Source organism: Schistocerca nitens, chromosome 2, assembly GCF_023898315.1.
Source record: "Schistocerca nitens isolate TAMUIC-IGC-003100 chromosome 2, iqSchNite1.1, whole genome shotgun sequence".
NCBI classification, from domain to species: domain Eukaryota; kingdom Metazoa; phylum Arthropoda; class Insecta; order Orthoptera; family Acrididae; genus Schistocerca; species Schistocerca nitens.
In genome coordinates, this window is record NC_064615.1 from 248185416 (window position 1) to 248212405 (window position 26990).

Here is a 26990-nt window from a genome sequence, read left to right on the forward strand (position 1 = left end):
ATTGTGTAATTAAATGAGATGGTAATTACTTACAGTGGATGACAAATCATAGTATAATATATTATGAAGATTTGTAGTTATGTAAGATCTATCTGCATAGATATTAGTTTAAACTATGGAAAGTCCAAGTTGGAAAACCAACAGTATTATGAAAAGCACAGAATGCTACTCACTGTAAAGTTGCAGATGGGCGCAACAAAAAAACTAAAGCCTTCTTCAGAAAAGAAAACACATGCATATTCACTTATCCAAGTAGACCTTATGCACACAATTGCTATCAACAGCCATAATGCAACAGTCGCATAGAACGAAAACAGCAATCCTGAGTGGAGCAGGGAAGGGGGAGGGATAGCAGGGTACCAGCTCTGTTGCAATCGTTACACACCTTCTTATGTCGGTACAACTACCAACCAGCTGTCCATCAGTATGAATGTCCACAGGCCAACAGCAAACTGAACCACACCATGGCAGGTGCAACATGCAGCTGAACATAAAATGTTTGATTTCAGTTCCTGCTTCACAAGCTGAGCCATCTGGATCCTCCCCTCCAACACCAGCTTTTCTGAACTGTGCATTTGGGAGTTATCCTTACAGCATATTCTCCGCTTCTGAAACTATCCCAGCCTCACCCTGCGATAGCCTACCGTTCCTATGTTCTCTGCCCAATAGTTTTCATCCCCTCTGCCCTATGTCTCTCCCCCAATCCACTTCCTCTCACCCTCATTGTGCACTGCTCTCTGCCAATGCACCACTGGTCTTTTTCTCATTCTCTGCTCCCCTCCTTTTCCGTTCCCTGCCCACTCCCCTATTCTCCCAAAGCCTCCCAATTCCACCTGGCACTCTTGTCCTGCAGCCATCTAGTTGCTGAATGCATGACCAGACAGTGCTCTATTCTCCACACAACTGTACCCTGCTATCCCTGTCCATTCCCCACCCCACTCTGGATTGCTGCTTTCATTCAGCACAAGAGAAGATGATGTATTATAGAATAATACCTAATCTCAATAACAGTAGTATCTTTAGCAATTCACCTTATGGGCTTTAGATGGGTTGCTCTATTCAGCATGCCATTTATATGTTCACTTCCCAGATTTTGCAAACATTAAATAATAAAATAGTGATGGTTGGTATTTTCAGTGACTTCTATAAGGCATTTGACTGTGGAAATCACAGTATTCTCATAGATAAATCAATGTTTTATGAGATTTACAGTATAGCCAACCAATGGATAATGTTATATCTAACCAAAAGACTGCATAAAGTTGTACTTAGTAATTCAAGAAATATAGCCCATGGACATAATTCTGACTGGGGAGAATTCACCTATGGGGCTCCCCAAGGTCTAATATTAGGTCCACTACTGTTCCTCATATATGTTAACTATCTTCCATCTAGTATACAACAAGTAGAATTAGTTGTTTTTGCATATGACACTAATATTGTAATCAATCCCAGCTTATGTACAGAAACAGAAAAAATGGTAAACAAAGTTCTTAAAATTATCATTGACTGGTTTTCTTGGAATGGTCTCTGGAGGTACTACACCAATGATAAGTGTAACACATGGTGAGGATATAATCAATAGGGTGGAAACTTCAAAATTCTTAGAGTTCCATGTTGATGAGAAATTTAATTGGAAAAAACACGTTTTGGAACTCCTAAAACAACTTAGTTCAGCCACATTTGCAATTAGAATCATTGCAAATCCTCAGACATATTTGCCATATTTTCATTCAATAATGTCATATGGAATAATGTTCTGGGGTAACTCATCTGTGAGAAAGAAAGCCTGCATTGCACAAAAATGTGCTGTTGGAATAATATGTGGTGCTCACCTATGATCATCTTATAGACATATGTTTAATGAGTTGGGCATTTTGTCGACTGCTTCACAGTATATTTGTTCTCTCATGAAGTTTGTTGTAACAAATCCACTGCAGTTCAAAAGGAACAATGCTGTACACAATCACAGTATCAGAAGGAAAAATAATGTTTGTCAGTACACATTAAGGTGTATTTAGCACAAAAAGTGGTGCACAATGCTGCAACAAACATTTTTGATTACTTACTCAGTGATATAAAATGTCTGACAGCAAAGTAAAATTTGATAACAAACTGAGAAAGCTTCCCCTTGGCAATGCCTCCTATTCCATAGAAGAATTCTATTATTGTAATGTGTAAAAGGTAGTGGGTAGGAATTCCTAACTCACATCTGTATATATTTTTCCTTTGTGATATGAATGTAAAATGATTCATTCCACATCATTAAAATCTATCATGCAAAATGATTCATGAAACATGTAACTACCTAACTGTTGCATTCTGGCCATAGTGTGAGGTGTGCTTGCTTGTGTGAATGTGGGTGTGTTTCCGTTTCTGAAGAAGACTTTGGCCTAAAGTTCAATGTGTAACAGTCTTTTTGTTGTGCCTACTGCTTCTGGTAAGTCTCTCCTGACTTGAGGTTCTGCGTGATTTTTCTAAACTCTCCCCTTTCCCTAGACCTCACCAGGCCTTTTCCTTCATCCCTCTTCCTAGGGAACTTCAGCCCTTCTGCCAGAAAAAGGAGCCACTGGCTCTGAAATCTTGCGTATTTCTTTAACCTTTCTATGTGTGTGTGTGTGTGTGTGTGTTCTCCTGCCACTGCTTGGTAATAATTTTTTTGTCTATCCTGTGACATTACATTTTCAAAAATTGAAAACTAATTATTTTCATTGATAGATATTAGTTTAGTAATATTCCATATGCTGAGGCCTGAATTCCCTGTTATACCTTATTTACTGGCACAAAGATTACAATAATATGTATACCTTATTATGTATATGACATCTCTTAAACATGAATATCACTTTAGGAATGTTATACGTCTATTTTATTAATTTGACATGTAGCGTACTTAGCATAACTTAGCATACTTTCTTTACTTCATCTTATCAATTATAAGACAAGGGCTATTCTGTGGACACTAGGCAAGTGCACACAAATACAGCCAGTCTGCAGGATGTACCCTTTGCTATACTGTAGTCAAGGTTGTTCTCCAGTGTTATGTGCTTATTTATTGTCATCATACAGAGGTTCCATACCCTTGCTGGTCTGCCAAAATTAGGAAAACTAAATAAGGTGACCAGACAGGTAAGACCACCATAAAAGAATATCCTTCATGAATGATAGACGCAAATTTGTTGGGAAATCTAGGTGACTAGAGAGGTAAGACCACTGTAAATGAATATCTTTCATGAATGACAGATGCAAATTTGTTGGGAAATCACATTGATTTCTTCATTAGCAGCTAACCCGTCCAGTCATTAGTCAATCCTGGGATTCCATTTTCTGTTATGTTGGATACGTATCATTGCCATCTGAAGATAGTTATGTTCTGAGATTTGTAAGACATTGTTGATAGTTGCAATTGGAAGATATGTTCAGCCAACAGGAACCTGTGTTGTGACAATAACTATCAATGTAGGAACACAGCCTTTTGAATTTGTTGTTTTACCAGAATTCAGCTGTGATTTTATCCTTAGATGAGACTTCTTGCAGGCATCACAAGCACTCATAGACTCTGGATATTGGAACTCAGGACTGATGAAGCTGCTCCAACAAGTACACACAACAAAAATTGCTCTCTGTGACTGTCTGCCATTGAAAACACACTTAAGCCATCATTAACAAGACAAGTTCTAGCCAATAGTCTAGACACTCAAATCAACTGTGACGCTCTGAAAACTGCAAAAAATTACTTAGCCTGACAAAAGAAATCTATATGCCAGTAACAAAAGTAAGAAATGAAGATTTTTTTATTTATTTATTGACTTGATACTTCAGTACTACATCAGGTTGTGTTACATTTATTAATCCAATTTTTAATTTAATTACATATGTTTGGCTCAACAGAGTCATGATGCTATTGAGTTATGTTATGTTAATATGTTGGAAAACTACAGCTACATGTCTTACAGTAATATATTAGGGTCTTAGTATTTTATAACTAAGTTAGGATTTCTATATAAGCAGAATCTCTGTCAATGTAATTAAATGGCATGTACTTTGTTACATACATGTATGTCATTGCAATAATTCTGTGACATTCACTATCACGTATTATCACATGAAACTGCTTTATTTATGGGACCAGGCCTTCATTGTGTGAGGGGCATGAAAACATATACAGAAGTTTATAGATCTGGCACTCAGTTTCAGCCTTAATCTGTGTGACAGGGACCCTGCCTCTCTGACCCTTGGAACCAGTCCTTCTCATTGTGTTCTTGTACTGAACTGTAAGGCAATTGGATGAAGATGTGCACATGTGTCACAGAGCCAGGAATCTCCAGCCATAATTTCTCTTTTCACAGCATCTTGCTTCATTGCTAATCACACCCCAAGCTATCTTCCCATGTGGCCATAGTCTTCATCTCCTTTGGCTTCAAGAATGGAATTGATGGATTATTTTTCAGAAGACTTTCACACACTTTGGTGCCTGAGATAGCTCAGAAAGAATTTGTTTTGCTTAGGTCCTGTGGATGTATTTTTACTGGGGCACTGTTCACACTGGCTGTGTAGCATCTTCACAGGAACAAGCACTCAGATTTCCTACTGCCATTGCACATGGTTGACCTCAAAGCATTATGCTGTGAGTCTTGTAGTTATCTCTATGAGTGAATATATGCAACGTACCACAATGTTTCATATGCCTCTCTGGATGACAGTATTTTCTACATGGACATGCTTTGACAGCACAGTGTAGAGTTCAGGATCAGTTATGTGTTCCTACAATGAAGACTGACATGTTCCAGGATTACAGTGTCACCACAAACAAATAGTTGTCTTCTATTTTGCACTAAATATATGTAGATACATGTGATAGGGCCTATGCCCAGAGATGAAGTAGACAGGTGCTGTTGAGGGAACTAAATGCTTCACTCTAAGTTACTCTTCAACGTTTGTCAGAAGTGAAGTACACCCTATGGCCACTACATGTATTTGCCCACATATTTTGTCATGCCATGTGCACTCATTTCCATACTGCATCTACACTGTCCAGTACACTTCCAGCTGTTGTCTGCATTTTCTCTACTTAAATTAAGTTAAAGAGTAAATGTTACAATCCTCTGAACAATAGAGGTTTGAGTTACAAGACTGAGAACATTGCTAGCTTTAAGCTTTTTTGAGCTGCAATACACACACACACACACACACACACACACACACACACACTCCTCAGCAACAACATTAATAACACAATGGACTGGATGAGAGCAGAAGGGAGACAGGAGGTAGGAGAGAGGGTTGGCAAAGGATGGCTGCTGATTGGGAGGGAGAGGCAGTAGTGGAAAATATGAATAGGAATATGGGAGAGAGAGGCAGTAGATACATGGGACAGGAATGTGAAATGGGCACTGACACCAGAGAGTTCTTGCCATGGAGAGTCATAAACAAACAGATGCAGTAACTAAAGTTATGCCCTAAGAAAGTGTGTTGGGACCCTTGCTCTTCATCTTGTGGAACAGTGGATTGGAAGGGATAGATAGAACCACTGAAAGGTAGGCTCCGGGCATAGTATGTGGGGGCAGGATAAGTTTAGTTAAGGTCCTGGGGCAGGTCTGGAGGTTGATGTGTCCTACTCCACTGAAACATTTAAAGAAATTTTATCACAATGTAATTGGTATAAATAACTGTATGGTCTGCACCAAGTCTTAGACATTACTGTTAACATTGTCTACCACATTGTTATTATACAACATGAACAGCAAGGCTCCCAACACACTTCCTTAGGGCATACCTTTAGTTACTACATCTGCTTATTTATGACTCTCCATTAATGTTTTGCACATTATGTACCAAGAAATCCTCAACCCAGTAACAAACTTTCCTGGAGACCACATATGACTGTAGTTTCTGTACTAAGAGTTAGTCTGGTGCTGAGTCAAATGCTTTTTTAAAGTCAAGAAGTTTTCGATTAAAACTCAGAAGTAATTGCTGTACACACAGATTCACTGATTTGTATTGCAGGTTTCACCATGTTTATTTATAAAATTCATATATTTTCACTGTAAAATTTTAAATATTTTGCAACTTAGACTTTTTATCAGAACTATTAGCTATGTTTGCAAAGCTGTGGACTCATGAGGTGTTCTCAGCACCATCTTATATAGTAACTTTGCAATAGGAAACTGCCATTAGATATGGTCCTGGTATTCTGAATCTTCTCTCAGCTTCCCTAAATCACCAAATTTGAACAACTGGAAGCATTTTTAAACAAGATTAAGTCAATTTCCTTGTATCATCTGCATGAGACAGATTTTATTCTTCATTCCTCACAAACCACCTGCTATCAGCATGCAGTATCATCAGCCCAGGATTCTTCTGGAATTTTGTAAAGAAGGAAACAGGGAAAAGGGCAGTTTGTAGAAAAAATATCCAAATAAAAAATTAGGATCATCTTCTTAGTGATTCTAAAACAGTTGCTGATATGTACAATAAACATTTTTAACCATAACAGAGCATAGGATTGCAGGTCTCCATGAATGAAGCCGTGAACATTCTGCAAGTCAATGTATCTAGCATAATATAACAGATCCAAGTAACAACAGCCACTACATAGAAAACTGAAAGAATCATTAAGTCTCTGAAAAGTAAAAACTCTACTGGAGTTCATAACATATCCAGTAAATTATTAAAATACTACTGCAGCTATTACATAAAATCCTTTGCCATATTTTTGTATCATCACTTAAGCAAGGAATAGTTTTTAACAATTCAGTTTCATTTTAATGCCACCAGTGTAGAAACTACATTTTCCTCAGAGTATATGTTAAGTACCAGTATGTTGTCCTATGTGATTTGTAGCAAGGCAGTGATTTTCTGGATTTTCAAATGTCTTCCTCTCTGTGAAGATGCAGACAATATCAGAGATTAGTTTTGTTCCATTAGTCAGACTAGCTAGAAGCTCCCTTGGAAAGCTCCAGTTCATGCATTTAGCTGCCATTTTATGAAAGCATAGTTTAATGAAATATTACTGCAACATACGAAGTATCAGCCACAATCACCTTAGAGTTTACTGAGAGCATGTTGGAAGCTAATATCTGCAGTGCTCAGAAATAATTAAAGAACAAGGTACAAAATTCTCTCTTTCATCATTTAACAATAATTACTAATCCTTGAAAAATTTATTTTTGAATAGTTAACTGCCTAACAGTGACAGAAGATCAGAGTTAAAATATTTGTTGTCACATCTTGTACATGGTGTCCGAAAAGACAAAATATTAATTATTATGAATTTATGGATTTTGGAAAAACATGAAAATCTTTTTATTGAGATAACAAAAGTCCCTGAAAGACCTAAGTATTCAGTTCTAAAACCACTGTATAAGAAGTGAGAAGACAGATACTGCTTAGTATCAGCCAATCTCACTACTCATAAGTTTTCCCAAGATTTTAGTGAAACTACTGCATACCAGGATTGTTAAGCACCTTAGTGACCATAATATCATTAGCAAAAATCAGTCTGGATTTCAGAAATGATTATCAGCATAAGATGCATATTTGCATTTGCTACCAATGTATTGAAAATCATCAACAAAATTAAGATGGTTGGAATATTTTCTGACCTACCAAAAGCATTTGATTAATGAAAATGGAAATTCCCAAATGGAACAATACATAAAGAAAAAAGGGAAAGGCAACCACCTGTAATGGACTGATGTGTGAAGCACAGAAACATGTTCCAGAAAACAGTATTGACACTAGCTCTCAAGCTCTCACTCTTTTTCTAGCACAGTCACATACACATTCACCCAAATGTGCACTCCTGTGGTGAGACTGATTATTGATTATCGATTATTGAAAGCAGTTGCCTGGACTGATAGAGGTGGATGGGGGAAGAATTGGTGTAGCGAAGGATGCATGAGGCAAGTAGGGCATAGTGGGATAGAGTGAGCTAAGTCTTTTGAGAGGTAACTCAGTGACTCCACAAAAAGACAAAAGGAGTTCAGAGGATAGAGCATACAAGGAAAGGGAAAGAGAATGTCTGACATGTGTAGGGTGGTGTGAGAAAGCAGTGTATTATCTGGGCAGGGAAGAAGTGCTTTGGCAAAAAGGAAAGGGTAAGGTGAGACACAGGGTAACAGGTTAGCAGACATTTAGGCCAGGAGGATTGTTAGAGTGCAGGGTATGCTAGATAGAGACAATGCCCATCAGTGTAGTTCAGAAAAACTTGTTGTGGAAGGGGGTATCAAAATGGTCTGTGTAATGAAGCAGCTGTTGAAGTCATTTGTGTTTTGGAAAGCAACATGTCCAGCAACTGGGTTGGTCAAGTTTCCAATTTACCATAGTATGGTGGTGGCAATTCATCTGAGTAGGCAGTTGGTTACTTGTCCTGTCCACATAGAATGCTGTGCAGTAATGACCGCTTTAACACATGGCCGTACCTTTTATTGGTCATTAGAGACCAGTGACTGGACTGCTATGGAAGGTGGTGGGTGGATGTATGGGACAAGTCTTGCACCTAGGCTATTCACAAAGGAATGATCCATGGTGTGCTGGATTGGGACCACAATTGGAATAGCATTGGACAGTGATATTCCGTAGGGTGTGTGGCAGTGGAAAACTCCTTTGGGTGACTTGGGTTGGATTTTGGGTAGGATATCCTTCATCTCAGGGCATGACAAGAGGTAGTCAAAGCTGTGGGGAAGGATATGGTTTAGCTTCACAAATTGAGGGTGATACTGAATCATCAGAAGAGTGCTGATCAGAGGCTGGTTCAAAGAATTACTGCTGACAGAGAAGGAGGTGGCATTGATGATATTCTTATGGATGAAATGGATAGCATATTATCTATCAATAAAGGCTGTGTTATCGATTGACAATTTCTGCCTTCCACTGCAGATGGGTGGTGAGGCTGTAAGGAAGATACTTTTTGCTGTGAAACAGCTGACAATTGTCATCAAAGTTGAGGTACTGTTAGTGGTTGGTCAGCTTGATATGAACAGAAGTATTTATGGATCCATATGAGGAATGAAGGTCGACATCTAAGATGATGGCTCATTGAGTTGAGAAGCTTACCAACACATCCAAACTGCTGTGTGCAGCCTCTCATTCCACATTCAAGACATTGCTAGTTGCCTTTGCTGCCTCTCCATAGTTCCTGTCCCATTACCACCAGGCTCCTTGTTGGTAACTGTGGGTGCAATGTCCTTGTACACAAACATTTCCTGATATCAAATATACCACCTGTTTCACAATCCTCACAGCCAATCTGATGCACAGTCATTTCAATTTCAAAGGCCAGATCAATAAACAAATCTATGGTACTTCAATGGTTACTTGCATGGCCTATGCAAGTTTGTTAGGGGGCATCTGAAGGAGTCCTTCCTATCTAGTCAACACCTAACCCCTGGTTTGTTTCAGATTCACTGATGACAACTGCTTGATCTGCATTGATGCCATGGACGACCTTTGCTTGTCCCTCCACAACATCAATACCTACTCCAAAATCTGCTTCACAAGATACACCTCAGTAAGCCACCCTCCTAGATGTCAAATCTTCACCTCTCAGATGGCTCCATAAATACTTTCAACCACTAACAATACCTCCACTTTGACAGCTATCACCTGTTCCATGTCAAAAAGTCTTCCTTACTGTCTCACCACCCGTGGATACTGCATCTGCAGGGGAAAGCTGGAGTTCCCAAAATATACCAATGGCCTTAACAGAGCCTTTATTGACAGGAAATATCCTACCCACCTCATCCATAAGCAGATCTCCGACGCCATCTCCTCCTCTGACATCAGAAAACCTGTGAACCAGTTACCAAAAACCACTACTTTGATTACTCAGTTTCACTCTAGCCGTAAAAAGCTCAACCACATGCTTCAGCAGGGCCTCAGCAACCTCTCATTGTGCCTTGAGATGAAGAATTTCTTACATAAAATCCTGCCCACATCACTCAAAATAGTGTTTCACCATCCACCCAGCCTACTGAATATCCTTTTCCATCCTTATTCCAGTCCTGCTCCCAATCTTGCACCCCAAGGGTCATTCCCTAGTGGTTGTGCAGGCATTTCCTAACAAATAAAAGACAGTGCTACATTTGAAAGCAGCCGCATTATGTATCAGCTATGCATAGCATTCTATGTGTGTATGACAAGTAACCTAATGTCTGCTTGTGTGGATGGCCACCACCGTCCTGCAGCGATCTGCAAACTTTATCATCCAATTGCCAAACATCCTGCAGACCAGAACACAGATGAATTCAACAACTGCTTCACTATGTGAACCATTTGGATACTCCCTTCCAGCACAAGTTTCTCTAAACTATAAAGATGGGAATTGTCTCTCCAGTGTATCTTGTGCTCTTGCATTCCTCACTGGCCTAAATCTCCGCAACCTGCCTCACATTACCAAACGCCTTCTCTCATCGTTCCACAACACTCCTTCCCCTTACAGATTGAATATTGGCTTCTCCAACCACTTTTCCTCCCCCCCCCCCCCATCCGCAATATGGGAATTCTCTCTCCCTCTTCCTCCCTACCTCTCTCTCTCCCTCCCTCTCTCCATCCATTGCACCCAGCTTTCCACTCCTCTCCCTTCCTCTGTACCCTCTCAGCCTCCCTCTTCAACTCCACCTTCCACTCCTTTTGTCCCTCTCTCCCTCTATATCTCTTATACGCTCTACTCTCTGAAGCTCTGCCAACTTGTGCACTCAGTGAGTCATCTCTCAAAACACCTGCCTCACTGTTATCAGGCTACCCTCTCCTTGCTACATTGTTCCTTATCTATCCCTCCCCACCTCCATCATCCTTGACAACTGCTTTCATTAATTAATAATAACTAACCAGTCAATATAAATTAGTTGTAATTAAAGCTGGACTGGCAGACCATCATGCACAGGGTATAAGCTTTTGTGTAAACACCAATCCATCCTATAATTATACGGGCAGAACTTTCAGTAATGCTGCAGTACAAACAGTCCAGAATCATCTCCAACAAGAATCATGGGAGCTAGTGTATAATACAGAAAATATTTCTGATAAGTTTCAGACATTCATGAGTATATTTAAATATTATTTTGAACTTGCTTTTCCACTGATAGCCAAAACAGCTCAAACCACTAAAAGCAACAAGTGGATTACTAGTGTATAAGGAAATCTTGTGCTAGAAAATGGTACCTACACAATATTGCAAGAAGTTCCAACACAGCTCCAAAGTTTGTTAGTTTCTGGGCAAATTCTGGAGATGCCATCAAAACATTCAAAATTCAAAAAAAAAATTATAAGAATGGGAGGGGTAGATTATAGCAAATCATGTAGGCCATTGTTTCAAGAAAGGATGATCTCATATATATATATATATATATATATATATATATATATATATATATATATATATATATATATATATATATATATATATATATAGTGTGTTTAAAGCAAAACTTACACACAAAAGACCACTCATCACTCAAAATCACACAATACACAGCTATGATACAAGACTAAAATTGAATGTACATATTCAAAGTTATTCCAAAACAGTCTTATCCATCTTGGTATCAAACTATAGAATGCCTTACCAGATATCATTAAACACGTACAAAAGATTGGTCACTTCAAATCTAAATTGAAGTTACATTTGGTTGATCACTGCTTTTACACAGTAAATGAATATCTACAAAAATAAATTTTTCTGTATTAACCCAATGTAGTCTAATAAGAAGAACATTTGTATATTATTACTGCTGGACGCGGTGGTCTAGCGGTTGTAGGCGCTCAGTCCAGAACCGCGCACCTGCTACGGTCGCAGGTTCGAATCCTGCCTCGGGCATGGATGTGTGTGATGTCCTTAGGTTAGTTAGGTTTAAGTAGCTCTAAGTTCTAGGGGGCTGATGACCACAGATGTTAAGTCCCATAGTGCTCAGAGTCACTTGAACCATTTTTGTATATTATCACTCCGTATATAGCATAACAACAATTATTTAAATATTCATCATTAGTTGATATATTCTTCTGTGTTATTATGTATAAAGGTATATTATATGTAAAATTGTTAATATTAACATAAAAATCCAAATCTCTCTATCACATTGTGCAGCTGTAGATATGGATCAATAAATCAACCAATCAAACTCATGAAGTTTATGTTTGAGTGTCTATGTGATTTTGTGTGTGTGTGTGTGTGTGTGTGAGAGAGAGAGAGAGAGAGAGAGAGAGAGATTTTAGTAGAATAAGAGCAAGAGCTCAAAAGCTATTGTGAATACTATTTTCTGTTATGTGTTTCTACGTTCCACAAGAAAGTGTTTGACTGTGTCAGTCACCAAATAGTTGTACACAAAGCTACAAAACCAGTTATTAATGGTGCAGCAGGGAAGTGGCTGTTTTGTACCTTTCTATCAAAAAGCAGAAAGTTTTAACGGATAGTTGAGGTGTCTCAGCATCATCTAAATGGGTTACCATCATATGTCGAGTGCCTCAGGACTCAGTTCTGGGCCTTCTACTTTTTATTACTTTTGTTAATGATCTACCTCTTTGTACCAAAAATTGTAGTTTCACTGTCTTTGCTGATGACATTACAGTACTTATTGATAATTCATTAGATAAACTAGAGGTGACAGTTAATAAGGTTTTTAGGAATATTGTGAACTGGTTTAACATAAATGGTATTTTTGTTCATTACAGTAAAACAAACTTTATTCAGTTTCACACAACCTCTAAAGATGAATAAATAGGAGAAAAACTCAGTGGCAAGGAGATAGCAAGGATGGATGCTTCAAAATGCCTGGGCTTACATATTGATAGCAAACTAAAATGGTCAAACCACATCCTGGATCTATGCAAAATACTGTGTACTGTAACTCATACTTTACACTTTCTTTGCTCTTATAGAAATAGAGAAACTATTAAATCAGCTTATTATGGCTATTTTCATGCTGTTATGGTGTATGAAATATATTTGGGGGACATCAGCCACTGGCTAGAAAAGTGCTGTATGCACAGGAAAGAGCCATAACAATCATGAATGGAATCACATGCAGAAGTCTTCTTAAAGAAATTGAAATCCTCACCCCCACAGCACAACATATAATGTCGCCGATGTGTTTCACAAGGAAAAATAAGCCCTTTTTTAACCCAATAATATGTATCACAATCACGATACTAGAAAATAGACAGTATCCACTTATTAACAAGCAAACCTTAAGTATTGTACTTTATTGAGCCAAGTAATCATAATATTGTACAATTTGCACATATGGTTAGTTAGTTATGTGTTCCATTGATCAGTAGCATGGAAAAACTGTTGTGATGTGGAATGTGTCAAATGCACAAGAAATGCGCACAGGAAAGTAGTTTTTTTTTTTTTTTTTTTTTAATGTTATAGTGTTATACCTAAATATTTCTATTATGTATCCCATTCCCTTAAATGGCACAAAATGCATATATTATATCTCCAGATTTATTTACTCGTATTCAAGAATTCATCTATGGTATAGACGGAGTTGTCAAGGAGGTATGATTTCAATTTGATTTTGAAACTATTACTGCTGTCTGTCAGACATTTTATTTCATCCAGTAATTTATCAAAAAATTTTATAGCAGCATATTTTACCCCTTTCTGTGCCAAAGATAGGTTAAGTAAAGGATAGTGTAGGTCTTTCTTTTTTCTGGTATTGTAATCATGAATGTCACTGTTGATTTTAAACTGGTCCATGTTGAGAGAAATTTCATTGCTGAGTAAATGTACTGTGAAGCAGTTGTAAGAATTCCTAACCTTCTAAACAGATGCCTACAAGATGTGCGACTATGAACCTCACACATTATTCTAACTACTTTCTTTTGAGCATTGAATACCTTTTGCCTAAGTGTTGATTTGCCCCAGAATATTATTCTGTATGACATCAGAGAGTGGAAGTATGCAAAGTATTTAGCTTACTTATTTCTACATCCTCAAAATTGGCAGTTATTCTGATTGCAAAAGTTGCTGAACCTAGTCAATTTAGGAGATCCAAAATATGAATTTTCCAATTACGATTCTCATCTATATGTACACCCAAAAACTTAGTATTATCTACCCTGGCTACTGACTTCTTTTGTGCTATGGTTATTGAAGGAATTATACTTTTTGCAGCAGAAAATTCATTGTACTGTGTTTTTTCAAAATTCAGAGCAAGCCCATTCGCAGAAAACCAATTAATAACTTTTCCAAAGACCTTATTTGTATCATTTTCTATCGAACTTTCTTTTATTGGATTAATAATTATGCTTTCATCATCAGCTAACAGTGTCAGTTCATCATCATGTTTCACATAAGAAGGGAGATCATTCACATATATTAAAAACAGGAGGGGACCCATGATCAAACCTTGTGGAACACCTAATGTAATTTCACCCCAGTTAGATGAAGTGGCAAAACTCCTTTGAATTACTTGAAGCACATAAAGAGACTTTTTGCTTCCTGTTCTGTAGATATGACTTAAACCATTCATATACTGTTCCATTTATACCATAGAATTGTAGTTTCTCTAACATAATGTCATGGTTTACACAATCAAATGCTTTGGATAAGTCACAGAATATTCCTACTGGTGACATTTCACTGTTTAAAGACTCTATTATGTGGACAGTGAAATTGTATATTGGCGTCTCAGTGGAACAGCATCTCTGAAATCCGAACTGTGATTTACTAAGTATCCCATTACCGTAGAGATGGCTAACCACTCTTGAGTACATTTTGGAAAATGTTGTAAGCAAGGATACTGGCTGGTAATTATTGACATCTGTGGTTTCCCCCTTTTTGTAGAGAGGCCTGACAATAGCATATTTTAACCTGTCTGGAAAAATACCCTGAGTCAGGGATGCATTACATATGTGACTCAAACTATCAGCTGTAATTGCTCCACATTGTTTTAATAACTTGTTAGGGATGTCATCTACTCCAACAGAACATTTATTTTTCAAAGATTTAATAATTTTCCTTATTTCACAAGAGGTATTGAACAAGTCAGCATATATTTTTACAAGTAATTTTTACAATTATATTGTTACAATTTTAATTGTTTCATGAAAGTTTGTTCAATATTACAAGAAGGTAATATACATTACATTGTACATTACTTCATACATAAATGAAACATGCATTGTAATCAGGCCTAAGTGATCAGTTATTAAGAAATTTGTTAACATTTATTACCTTTTTCAAAAAAATCATTAAGTATGTAAAAGTGTTGCTCCCAAAGATTTTTTTTTAATTTATATGTGAAAATTCTTGCTATATCTGCCTTTTTAATTTCAGATTGTAGGTTATTATACATCTGTATCCCAACATGTGGGACACTTTTTTGGAAATATGTTGTTCTGGACTGAAACATATGTAGGTCAGACTTCTGGCTTGTTTTGTAATTATAAATGTGTTCATTTTATGTTAATTGGCTGTCTTTGCTTAATAGATAGGTTTTAACAAATGATATAATACTATAAATGTAGACAGTTAGCAGCATCATAATGCCTAGTTTCTCGATACATTGCCTGCATGATTCATTATATCTCAGGTTGCATATTATATCTATTGCCCTTTCTTGCATTTTAAAGATATCTCTACTGCAGGGTGAATTCCCTAGTACATGATCCCATACTGTAGTATGGAGTGAAAGAAAAGATAATATACTTGTGAAGGACTAATGTTGTGACTGATTTGCTGAGTAACTGTAGAATATAACACACAGTTGACAGCTTATTAGAGATATAACTGACATGTGTTCCATTTAAGGTTTTCTTCAAGCTATGTACCAAGAAACTTAACAGAGCTTGCTGGAGAGCTCTTGGTAGTTTAGGACCAATTCACAGATTTTTCATTTCTGATATGAGAACTGAATCTTATGTATGTTGTTTTTTGCACATTTATGATGAGATTTTTCTTATTGAATCGTTCAGTGATGACGTAAGTTGTTTAATCTTTTGATCATGGTCAGCTTTGTCCTTGCCTGTTACCAGAACGCATGTGTCATCTGCAAAAAGTGTAGTACGCCCTGAAGAAAGCTTCATGTTTATATCATCAATATATAACAGAAACACTATGGTTCCCAGGATTGAGCCTTGTGGTACACCATATCTAACAGGCATTTTCTCAGATTAGTGCACAGTACACTGATGAGCATTACTATTCATTTTTTTCAAATTTCACTTCAACTTTTTGCACTGTGTTTGATAGATATGACTGCCTTGCAGTATCTCTCACACCTTTATCAGATAATTTTCTAAGGAGTATAGTATGGTCAGCCGGCCGCGGTGGCCATGCAGTTCTAGGCACTGCAGTCCGGAACCGCGGGACTGCTACGGTCGCAGGTTCGAATCCTACCTCGGGCATGGATGTGTGTGATGTCCTTAAGTTAGTTAGGTTTAAGTAGTTCTAAGTTCTAGGGGACTGATGACCTAAGATGTTATGTCCCATAGTGCTCAGAGCCATTTGAACAATTTTTTTATAGTGTGGTCAACAAAAGCTTTAGAGAAATCTAAAAACAATACCAGAAGTAATTTCTTTATTATCTAATGATTTTAAGGTTGTATTGAGATATTCATACACTGCTGTGGTTGATGTTTTAGCTTTTATAAATCCATGCTCATGTTCTGGTATTAAGAAGAATTTGTTAATAAAAATTTTTGAAAAGGTTCTGAGTTGTGCTAGTGGCCTGCAATTAGTTACATCATTTTCTGGTCATTTTCTGTGAAGTGGGGTTACTTTACCATTCTTTAGGAAGTCAGGGAAAAGTCCACTATTACAGGCTGCAGTAATTATAACAGTTAATAGTTTTGCAATATACTCCCCCCAATTCTGTATAGTAAAATTTGGTATGTTGTCACTGTCACTGGAGTATTTGTCTTTTAGTCTTTTTATAATTGTGAGCAGTTTAGTGTTTGAAACATTGTGGAGAAACAGTGATATTTTGTTTGTAGCATGGTGCTTATTGTTAGTTTCATTTTTCACAACTTTCCAAATACATTTCATTTTATTTTTAGATTCTGTTATTAATTTATCATTACATAATTTTTCTGCACGTTGAATTACTTTTTTGTAGATGGTATCGTCTAAAATTATCATCCACCTCATGGTGTTACATGAAGTTCTTCAGGTAGCACTTTTTCTGGCTAGAGATTTTTATCCCTTTTGTTACCCATGAATTTTGTGCATTTGCTTACGATTCCCCTTGACTTTAATGGAAGTGCAGTATTGAGATAGTGAAGAAATGTTTTATGAAAGGAATGAAATATGTTATTAGCATCATTTTTTTCATAGTCCTCTGACCAGTTCTCAGTCCTTAGAAGATAAATAAAAACCCTTATATTTCCTTCATTAAACTGTCTTTGCACTGTAGTTTTTATAGGACATTGCTTTTTGCAGTTTAAATTCACTGTTATCATCTGCAACACTACTCCACTTCCTCCTTAGACACAGATATCAAGCCCCACAGCCCACTCGTGACAAGGCTCACTGATATTGATACCCAGAGACATGCTGCCATGGCTAAACCTTCCAAATTGACATGATCCCATTTTCCTCTGCAAATTTGTATCTGGATAAGTACTATGATCCAGAAGAATGTCCATTAAAATACAGTTAACAAAATAAAACTGGGAAGTCTGAGAGTGTATCTATGGTAGTAGGTAGCTGCCTTATATTCACTGACATAGTTTAATTAAATTTCTATTTTTAATTCTAATATTATGAAAAGGATAGACTGATACCATATAGGTGAGATATTGAGTCACAAATAGGCACAACAAAAAAGACTGTCAAACAAATAATCTTTCGGCGGAAAGGCCTTCTTCCGAATTACACAACACACACACACACACACACACACACACACACATAGTTTAATTAAATTTCTATTTTTAATTCTAATATTATGAAAAGGATAGACTGATACCATATAGGTGAGATATTGAGTCACAAATAGGCACAACAAAAAAGACTGTCAAACAAATAATCTTTCGGCGGAAAGGCCTTCTTCCGAATTACACAACACACACACACACACACACACACACACACACACACACACACACACACACACAGGCAACTCAATATCTCTGCTATGGTATATGGTAAGTAGCAATCTATCCTTTTCATAATAGTGCCATTATTCCATTCTGGATTTTCCATTGTTTTATTTTTAATTTTACTCTTTTTGCATTGTCCATAGATGCTTTCCTCAAAATTCCATGCAACATACCAATTTTCATCTCCAGTGTGGTTACTAATATAACAAACTTATCTATTAAATAATCCAGGTCTGATGGACGTGAACTTGTACTGCTGTTTCCAGAGACATTATTAGGAGAATATGTGTGTGGAGAACATAACTTACCTGAAAAAAGTCTGGGTAATCCTAAGTGTTGGTTACTTGGATTTCGACCATGGCACCAAAGCAGTGCAGTTAAACTTGAATGTCTTAGTGTAACAGTGTTGGAATTCAATGTCACAAAGATTCAGATGAGTGTAACCACCACAGGTGAAGGCTACCTGATGTGTCAAGCATGGACTAACAAACACATAAAGCCTATATTATCCAATACAGTTGTCAAAAAGTAAGTCTAGATCACCAAATAGGTACAGATTCCATTTTTTCATACTAGAATATGAATAAATTGTAAGAGAGATAGTTGATTATGTTATAGGTGAGGCATAGGAAAAGTTATTATTATTAAAACAACAAAATTCTGGTGTACTTGTTAAGATAACACACAAAAACTTGTACACATAACATATAAATGTTGTCTCTACAAATGCACCATAATTTTGCAGACAACTAACAATTTTATAACAAAAGCTATTCTCTTTATCTAAATTATATTATCATTATTGTTTAAATCTTGAGCATACATATTCACACTCAATTAGATTAGATCTATCTGCCCATAGTTGGCGTTGTTGCTGTCATTGTCAGTTTCAAGAAAAAAACTTGCTTCTCTAAGGATTTGATTTATTTAGCATACCTGTATTAATGTAGCTTCCAGTACTTGATTAAAGAGCTTTCCAGCAGTATTAATGTTTTTACAGAAGTTCTTTGAAACTATTGTTTTTCAGAGATTCTCACACCATCTGTTTCAACAATGTGCATTTGCCAAGTATCTTTGATGTGATTTGCTGACTTCTCTTATTATATCAGATATTTTGTTGTTGTTTTCAGGATATTCCATTTAGAGAAAGTGCAATATCAGTAATTACACCACTCTTATTGATATTCTCGCTTATAGCATTAGTTGTTTTATTAGACAACAAATACCAGTATGTCACAATATAGTAGATGTTGGAAAAATATACCTAAAAACAAAGATGATGTGACTTACCGAACGAAAGCGCTGGCAGGTTGATAGACACACAAACAAACACAAACACACACACAAAAAATTCAAGCTTTCGCAACAAACTGTTGCCTCATCAGGAAAGAGGGAAGGAGAGGGAAAGATGAAAGGATGTGGGTTTTCGTCTTTCGTCTTTCCCTCTCCTTCCCTCTTTCCTGATGAGGCAACAGTTTGTTGCGAAAGCTTGAATTTTGTGTGTGTGTTTGTGTGTCTATCGACCTGCCAGCACTTTCGTTCGGTAAGTCACATCATCTTTGTTTTTAGGTATATTTTTCCCACGTGGAATGTTTCCCTCTATTATATTGATATAGTAGATGTTGTTTAGATTCTAAAACAGTAAGAGACAAAGAAGAATGTGGTGCTGAGGCCTCTGTGACAAAGCAAGCTGGGATATTTTTACTTCCCGTCTTGTTTTGCCATCTGCCTCCTTTTTTTTTCACTTTTAACTAATTACCATTAACATATGTGAATACAATATGCATTTTCATAAAAGAGAAAGGTTGACCCTCAGTTTTAAAGAATATAACACCAGATCTAATTTTGTGTTTAGTTTTATGTATGTAATTGATTTTTATAATTAATTTTGACTATTTCTAGTTAGTATCTTTTGTTATAGGGAGAAATTAGTTATTGTTTCGTAACTTAAATTCTGTTGTTGATATAAAAACAAATATAAACGCTGTACTAAGCATAAACATTGGAGCAACAACTAATAGTATTCTTAAAGGATCTATTTGGCTATATTCGAAAATATGTCAGCAAAGTCAGCCCTTCAAAGTAATTTTCAATTTTGTCAAAAGTGTTGTTTGCATAACTATATATGTTAATTTCATGACTTAAACAAATAAAAGAAGAAACTTTTAAAAAGAACCAATGTTTCAATGTATTCAGTTAATTGAATGAGTTAAGTTTTAACTGTAGTTTCTGTAAATTTAACTTCAAACAATGTGTAGTTTCAGTAGCTATCATTGTGAGGATATATAAGGGCCCCATTTTTGGTCCCTTGACAGTCAGTCAATGGCCAAGATTCAGATGAGAAAACTTCGTTGGTTAGAACAACAACAATGCTTCAACTTAACTGTGAAATAAGTGTTACACAATTAGTCCATGTGTTAAAACAATGCCAGTGTCTACTCCATACATACCTTTCTATTCTTCAAGAACTGTGAACTTTCTGGTTAGGTTTTTACTGCTCATTGATGTTCAGTAGTAAACTATTGTAGCAGTTTGAGGCTTATCGAAAGTTAAACAGTAGTGCACTGGCCATATTGAATGTGTATATGGGGGTTGTGAACAGTGAAAGTAAACAACTGTGACATGTAAATGTGCACCTGTTAGCTATATCATTTAAAGTAGACCATGTTTGACTTCCACCCCACATTTTTCAGCCAGTACAGCAATGCAGTACATCAACACTGAGGACAACAATCGAAGAAATAAAGAAGGTGAACCATCACACCTTCTCCAATAGTCCATACCATGTGCCCCACAATTTTGGCTGTTGTTGTTTGTGTACAGAAAGCAACTCAAGGATAGAATAGAATAGAACTTTTATTGTCACATGATATGTAATATACAATCATTTGATTGAAACATTAGTGACTCATCAATGAACAATTTTATGCCTACATAGGTATACATAAAAAAGATACATAAAAAAAGAAAGCACATGCTTGCACCCAGAAGAAGATTACAACATAAAAAGATAAATACATGTTACATTTCTTCCTGTTTCCTAGAACTTTCCACAATGGTTTAAATGTTTTTCTTTTTAATGAGATATCAGCTGTCAAATGTTACGATTAGTTTCACATGTGACCTCCCCTTTAATGCTATAATTTTTCCAGTGGTGGGGCTGGAAAAACTTTTTATTAAATGTATGCATGAGTAGGTTTTACAGCAAGAAAGCTTGCAGGGATAGGAACTTTCAGATAGGAATTGGATATTGTAGCCTGGAAATGATGTAAAGACTAGGAAAGCAATAGAAAGTGACAATGGGTAGTATGGAGAGCATATCAGGAAGAGATGACCTCATTTCATAAGTAGAGATAATTGTAGCCCTGTCAGAGTAATCTATTGAACCATTCAAGTCAATGATGGTACATAGTAAATATGGGGGGGGGTCTCTTCTGCCTTATTTGGATGTAAAATCTGCATTGGTAGAGGAAGGGAATTGGTAGGGAGGAGACTCGGTTGAAAATTTGTCTGTGGATGTGGGCAGTGGGATAGTTACGCACATAACAGACTTTGATTTCCAAGTTTAGGTGGATACTACTTGTGCTGTTTGAGGCTTTCCCAGTGCTGCATCTGCTTGAAAGGTTCTTGGGAATTATGCTGGATAATATTGTAGAAACCGCACCATATTTCAGCGAGACAACTGCCCACCATCTGCAGGTGCTACTGTCGCGTCGCTGAGAAGCTCGCCAATTTATATGTTGGCTTTCTAGAACAGCGCAGGTGCCAGCAGGGGCATAACATCATCGAAGACCAATCATGGACGGCGTCGAATACGAGAGCCCTCTGCTGGAAAAACGGGTCGCAGTCTGCGGAAGTGCACCACGGTGCGGGAAATGCAGCCGTTTATTAAGTCACTGCTTATATGTATTTCGACCGTGTCTCTGATGATGGAGTTCCAGTATGTGGAAGCATACGAGAAGATCTTGGTTTCTTCATAGTTCATACCATGTCCCATGTCAAGGCAGTGTTCATCAACCACAGATTTCTCTGGCTGACCCAACCTCGTGTGACATTTATGTTCATCGCATCTGTCTTTAACCGTACGACATGTCTGGCCAATATAAGACTTCCCATAGTGGCACAGGATTTTCTAGATGTGCTCTACGGGGAGGAGATAGTTAACACAGTACGTGAGTTCGATAAACTCTGCAACAAAAGGGAGAGACTGTTGTGCTCTCTCACGTTCTTACTGAGATGTCGGGACCAGCAAACTATACCGACTTTCGCCAAGTTTACCCATTATGTGAACTCTGCGGCAGCCAGGAGAATTAAACAAGGAGCAAGCAGGGCACTGGTGAGGGAAAGAATCCATTATACTAGATGAGTATTAGACCAAGTTTCCAGAAGTCTGCTCTCACTTCATCTGAAGATCTCATTGTGTCTGTCAGCTGATTCCTAGGAGTGGGTGGACAGCTCTACTTGGGCGCTTTTGGACTGGGCACAGCAGCAAATCATGGCACATCAAACTTCTAAGTTCCAATGCCTTACACACCAGTCATTGCAAGAAGAGAAATTTAGCAGATGGACTGTGTTTAATGTCACAGATAAACCACTGAGTGACACTGCAATGTCAGTGTTAGAAAAGGGACTTAATTTTGTGCCTACTCCCAAGACCTTGCCCATCAAGGAGTTCATCAGTGCCGTTGAACAAGGTGTTTTAAAACTTCTGAATTATGCTGCTGAAGAAATACGGTGAGAGGCTTGCAGATCAATAACCAGGATGCCTGCACCCAAGCAGAACGTCACCATTGAAGAGAGAAGAGTGCTCTGATCTTTAAAAGAAGACAATGATATAGTAATTTTATCAGCTGACAAGGGTAATGCCACTGTTCTTCTGCCTGCTACAGCTTATTTTGGCAAGATGATGGACTTACTACAGGATACAGCATATCGTCATCTCCAGAAAGATCCGACAGATGTCGTATAACGGAAGACATCCGCTCTCCTCAGTTCCAGCCAACTTCCTGACCATCTGAAGAAGAGTTTAAGAGAACGAGCGCCAGTTCTGCCATGACTTTATGACCTGCCAAAGATACATAAGGAAAATGTTCTGCTTTGCCCTATTGTCAGTAATATAGATGCCCCAACATACCGCCTAGCTAATCATCTGGCTTCTCTTCTGAGTCCCATGGTGGGGAAATGTGAACACCGTATTCGAAACTCAGAAGATTTTAACGGCGACTGAAGAACCTGCGCCTTGAATCTACCGACTTACTAGTGAGTTTCGATGTGGTTTCTTTGTTCACATGAGTGCCTCTGATGGACTCATTACAACTCATAGGAGCTAAGCTGGAAGAGGACATCTTACACCTTTCCAACCCGTGCTTACCTCGACTTACTTTTTATTTAACGACCAGTATTTTGAGGAGACTGATGGTGTTGCTATGGGTAGCCCCCATAGTAGCTAATCTTTTTATGGAAGATTTCGAGGACAAAGCACTTCAGGCGGCAGTTTTGAAACCCAAATGTTTTTGGAGATATGTAGATGATACGTTTGTGGTATGGCCACATGGGACAGCAACGCTTCCTTCTTTTCTGGAACATCTGAACTCCCTCCATCCAAGCATCTGTTTTGCCAAGGAGGTAGAGAAAGATGGTGAGCTCCCATTTCTGGATGTTTTGTTTCGTAGAAAAGGAAACGGCTCCCTGGGTCACAGTGTGTTCTGGAAGCCTACACACGCAGACTTCTATTTACAAGCTACGAGCTGTCATCATCCCTCACAGTGCAGCGGTGTATTATGGACCCTAGTGCATAGGGCTAGAGCCATCTCAGATCAGGACAGCTTATCGGCAGAGCTTAGCCAACTCCGCTCTGTGTTTGCCCAGAACAGGTACTCCGAGAAGCAGATCCGGAATGCATTTCGACCAGCGCGCTCCAAACCTCAAGAACAGCCTGAAGAAGCAGAGAACACTAGGGGGTGGGTTTTTCTACTGTATGTCAGTGGCGTGTCTTTTAAGATGGGCAGAATTTTCAAGAAATACCGGATTAAATGTGTTTTCCGTCCCCCAGCATGAGTGCAGTCAATGCTGGGCTCTGTTAAAGACAATCTCAGCCTGAGGAGACCAGGAATATATAAAATCCTGTGCCACTGTGGGAAGTCTTATATTGGCCAGATCTGAAGAACATAAACGTCACACGAGGTTGGGTCAGCCAGAGAAATCTGCGGTTGCTGAACACTGCCTTGACATGGGACACGGTATGAACTATGAAGAAACCAAGATCCTCTCGTATGCTTCCATATACTGGGACTCCATCATCAAAGAGGCAGTCGAAATACGTATAAGCAGTGACTTAGTAAACAGAGACACGGGGTTTCACCTGAGCAAAGCCTGGGAGCCAGCTTTGGCGGCATTAAGGAATCATCAGCCGCGGATTACTAACTGCACTGAGTCAACGCAGATGGGAAGCCTTAGCGCAGATGCTTAAATCACGCGCCAACACTTCGCGCACACGAATGGGGTCCATCGCTCCCAGCTGCATTTCCCGCACCGCGGCTTGCTTCCGCAGACCGCGACCCGTTTCTCCAACAGAGGGCTCTCGTATTCAACGCCATCCAGATTGGTCTTCAATGACATTATGCCCCCACTGGCGCCTGTGCTGTTCTAGAAAGCCAACATATAAATTGGCGAGCTTCTCAGCAACGTGACAGTAGCAACTGAAGGCAGTTGTCTCGCTGAAATAAGGTGTGGTTTCTACGATATTATCTGGCGTAATTCCCAAGAACCTATCAAGCAAGTGGATGCTACTTGTTTAGTACACATCTGTATTGAAATATTATAAAATGTTTAAAGTTTGTTGATAATTGTGTTTTCTGTAGCTGTAAATCTGATTTTATTTTGGATTTTGACTTGTTCTGTATGTATGTAAGTCTGTGTATTGCTATAGATGTTATACAATTATATATATTGTTTTACCCATAGACATTACAATGACAAACAAAGATTTGCATTGGAACTGAAACTGCACTGTAGTGAAAATCTGAGCATATGCAGCAACCCACAAAAATCCATTGAAATACTGGCAGCTGACCTGAAGAAAAAATCTCCAAATACTGTTCGTTATTTGCCTGCTGCTGTTCTTACTTCACCTACTTCTGAAACACTGTAAGTAGCATTGTAATTTGCATAGCCTCTTGACATAATTGTGGCTTCTGATTCTGTTAATACACTAGTGATAGAATATAACCACTCAACTACAGCTTGAATCTACTATGCCCATACAAGAAAGGTTTGATAATTTACCAGTTCTCAGAGAAATAAAAGGCAAGGGATGAATGAAATTGAAATATGTAGGAGGGCTAATGGGTAAAAGAGCAAAGAAAAATATAGATAAAACTCGTGAGCTTTTGAGATCTTGAAGGAATGGCAAAGCAATATCAATACAAATCTAATTATTTATATAATTCTGACAAAGTTTGATGAGCATACATAGCTTGAGGAAAGCAATTGCTAGCAACACCAAACATCACTGCTTGGACAGAACTACCATTGTAAAAGATCACTAATGTAATCTATTGCAGAAAGGTACAAAAGCATTAAAAATAAAAGGATATATTTCTAGAATTAGCCTAAGAACATAAAAGAATAATTTCGTATCCAGAGGTGAGTTATCATTTCACACTGACACTTGCAAATCACTCAAACGGAACATACTCACATGCACAGATACAAGATAATTTGTTATTTCCCTCCAGCATAGCATTTGTGGAACATGATGAGTGAATTGATAAACTATGAAGTTCATAAAAGAAACAATATGAGTGACTGTATAAAGAAAAGCAGAATAAAATTTCAGACCCTAGAACTAGTTCAGTATTGACTGAAGAACTCTTTGGATGCTGTGCCACAGTAGTATACTAGCAAACACAGTATCAATTAGTCCTGATAATCAACAAACTAAAAGGCAGTATTTAAAATTTCATCAAGTAACTAAAGAGTTTTAATACATTAGTAGATTCAGAATTAACAACATTTTTGATAAAATAACCACTGACAGTTAGGTTTTTAAACCAACTGGATAAATGATTTGGGTGCAGTCAGGAACAATTTAATTAGTGATAGCTGCTATATTGCAGAGGGAGGGGGGAAGAGAGAGAGAGAGAGAGAGAGAGAGAGAGAGAGAGAGAGAGAGAGAGAGAGCACTTCTGTCACTGTGACAAATGGAATAATTTAGTGTATCAGGGAGTAAGATGTCATCAAACTTTAGTCTGGTTATCAGCAAGCCAGTTGCATGCACAATGGGCAAGAGTCGCACTATCAGTTGATTGGATCACTGTTAGAGCATTGGTGCACAATGTATGATACACTCAATCTTTGATATCATGATGGTACAGGGTTTTCCTTATCTCACTGAATCTAGGACGTGCAGTGAGTATCTGAATTGAGGGAAACCCACTGACTCCAACTACATCAGAGAGTAGCTTGGTCTTTAGTTGAATACTATTTCTGACTGTAACATCAGATAAATAGGTCATAGTGTAGCAAATCTCTAACTGATTCAGCTTCGGACAATGACCAGTGAGCAGCTATATCATTCAGAACCAGTTCCACACTATTCATTTTCTATTCCAAGAAGTACTTATGTACACACTGAGCACAGTACACAGTCCAAATGCAAATAGAGTTGTCAGTGATCTGGGGCAGGGTCCATGGGCAGCACTCATTCATAAATTAGACTGTTTGTCCATAAGCAGGCTCCAAAGGCAATCTGGGACAGAGTCTGTTGCTCAGTAATAATACATTAGTCTTAAGGTTAATCAGTAAGCAGAGTCCAAATCACAGTGATACCCATGACAGTTTACAAAACTTGAGGCAGATGTAGCACAGCTAGACCCAAAAAAGGGCCTGGCCTGTCTTATGCAGGGTGAACCAGAACTCCACTAACAAACTTTCAATGGTTGTTT

General features: G+C 37.9%; 1 protein-coding gene across 3 annotated transcripts in view; it reads left to right on the plus strand.

The window, feature by feature from the left end:
* The window catches only part of LOC126235966 (adhesion G-protein coupled receptor G6-like), a 191859-nt gene that overhangs the window by 50001 nt on the left and 114868 nt on the right, over window positions 1-26990 (plus strand). For 2 of the 3 annotated variants that reach the window (XM_049944937.1, XM_049944938.1), the window contains exons 6-7: window positions 18277-18573; window positions 25009-25191. In XM_049944937.1, the coding sequence (XP_049800894.1) occupies window positions 18277-18573; window positions 25009-25191 (480 nt within the window). The remainder of the gene's footprint in view (window positions 1-18276; window positions 18574-25008; window positions 25192-26990) is intronic. The other variant, XM_049944939.1, reaches the window with a different exon arrangement.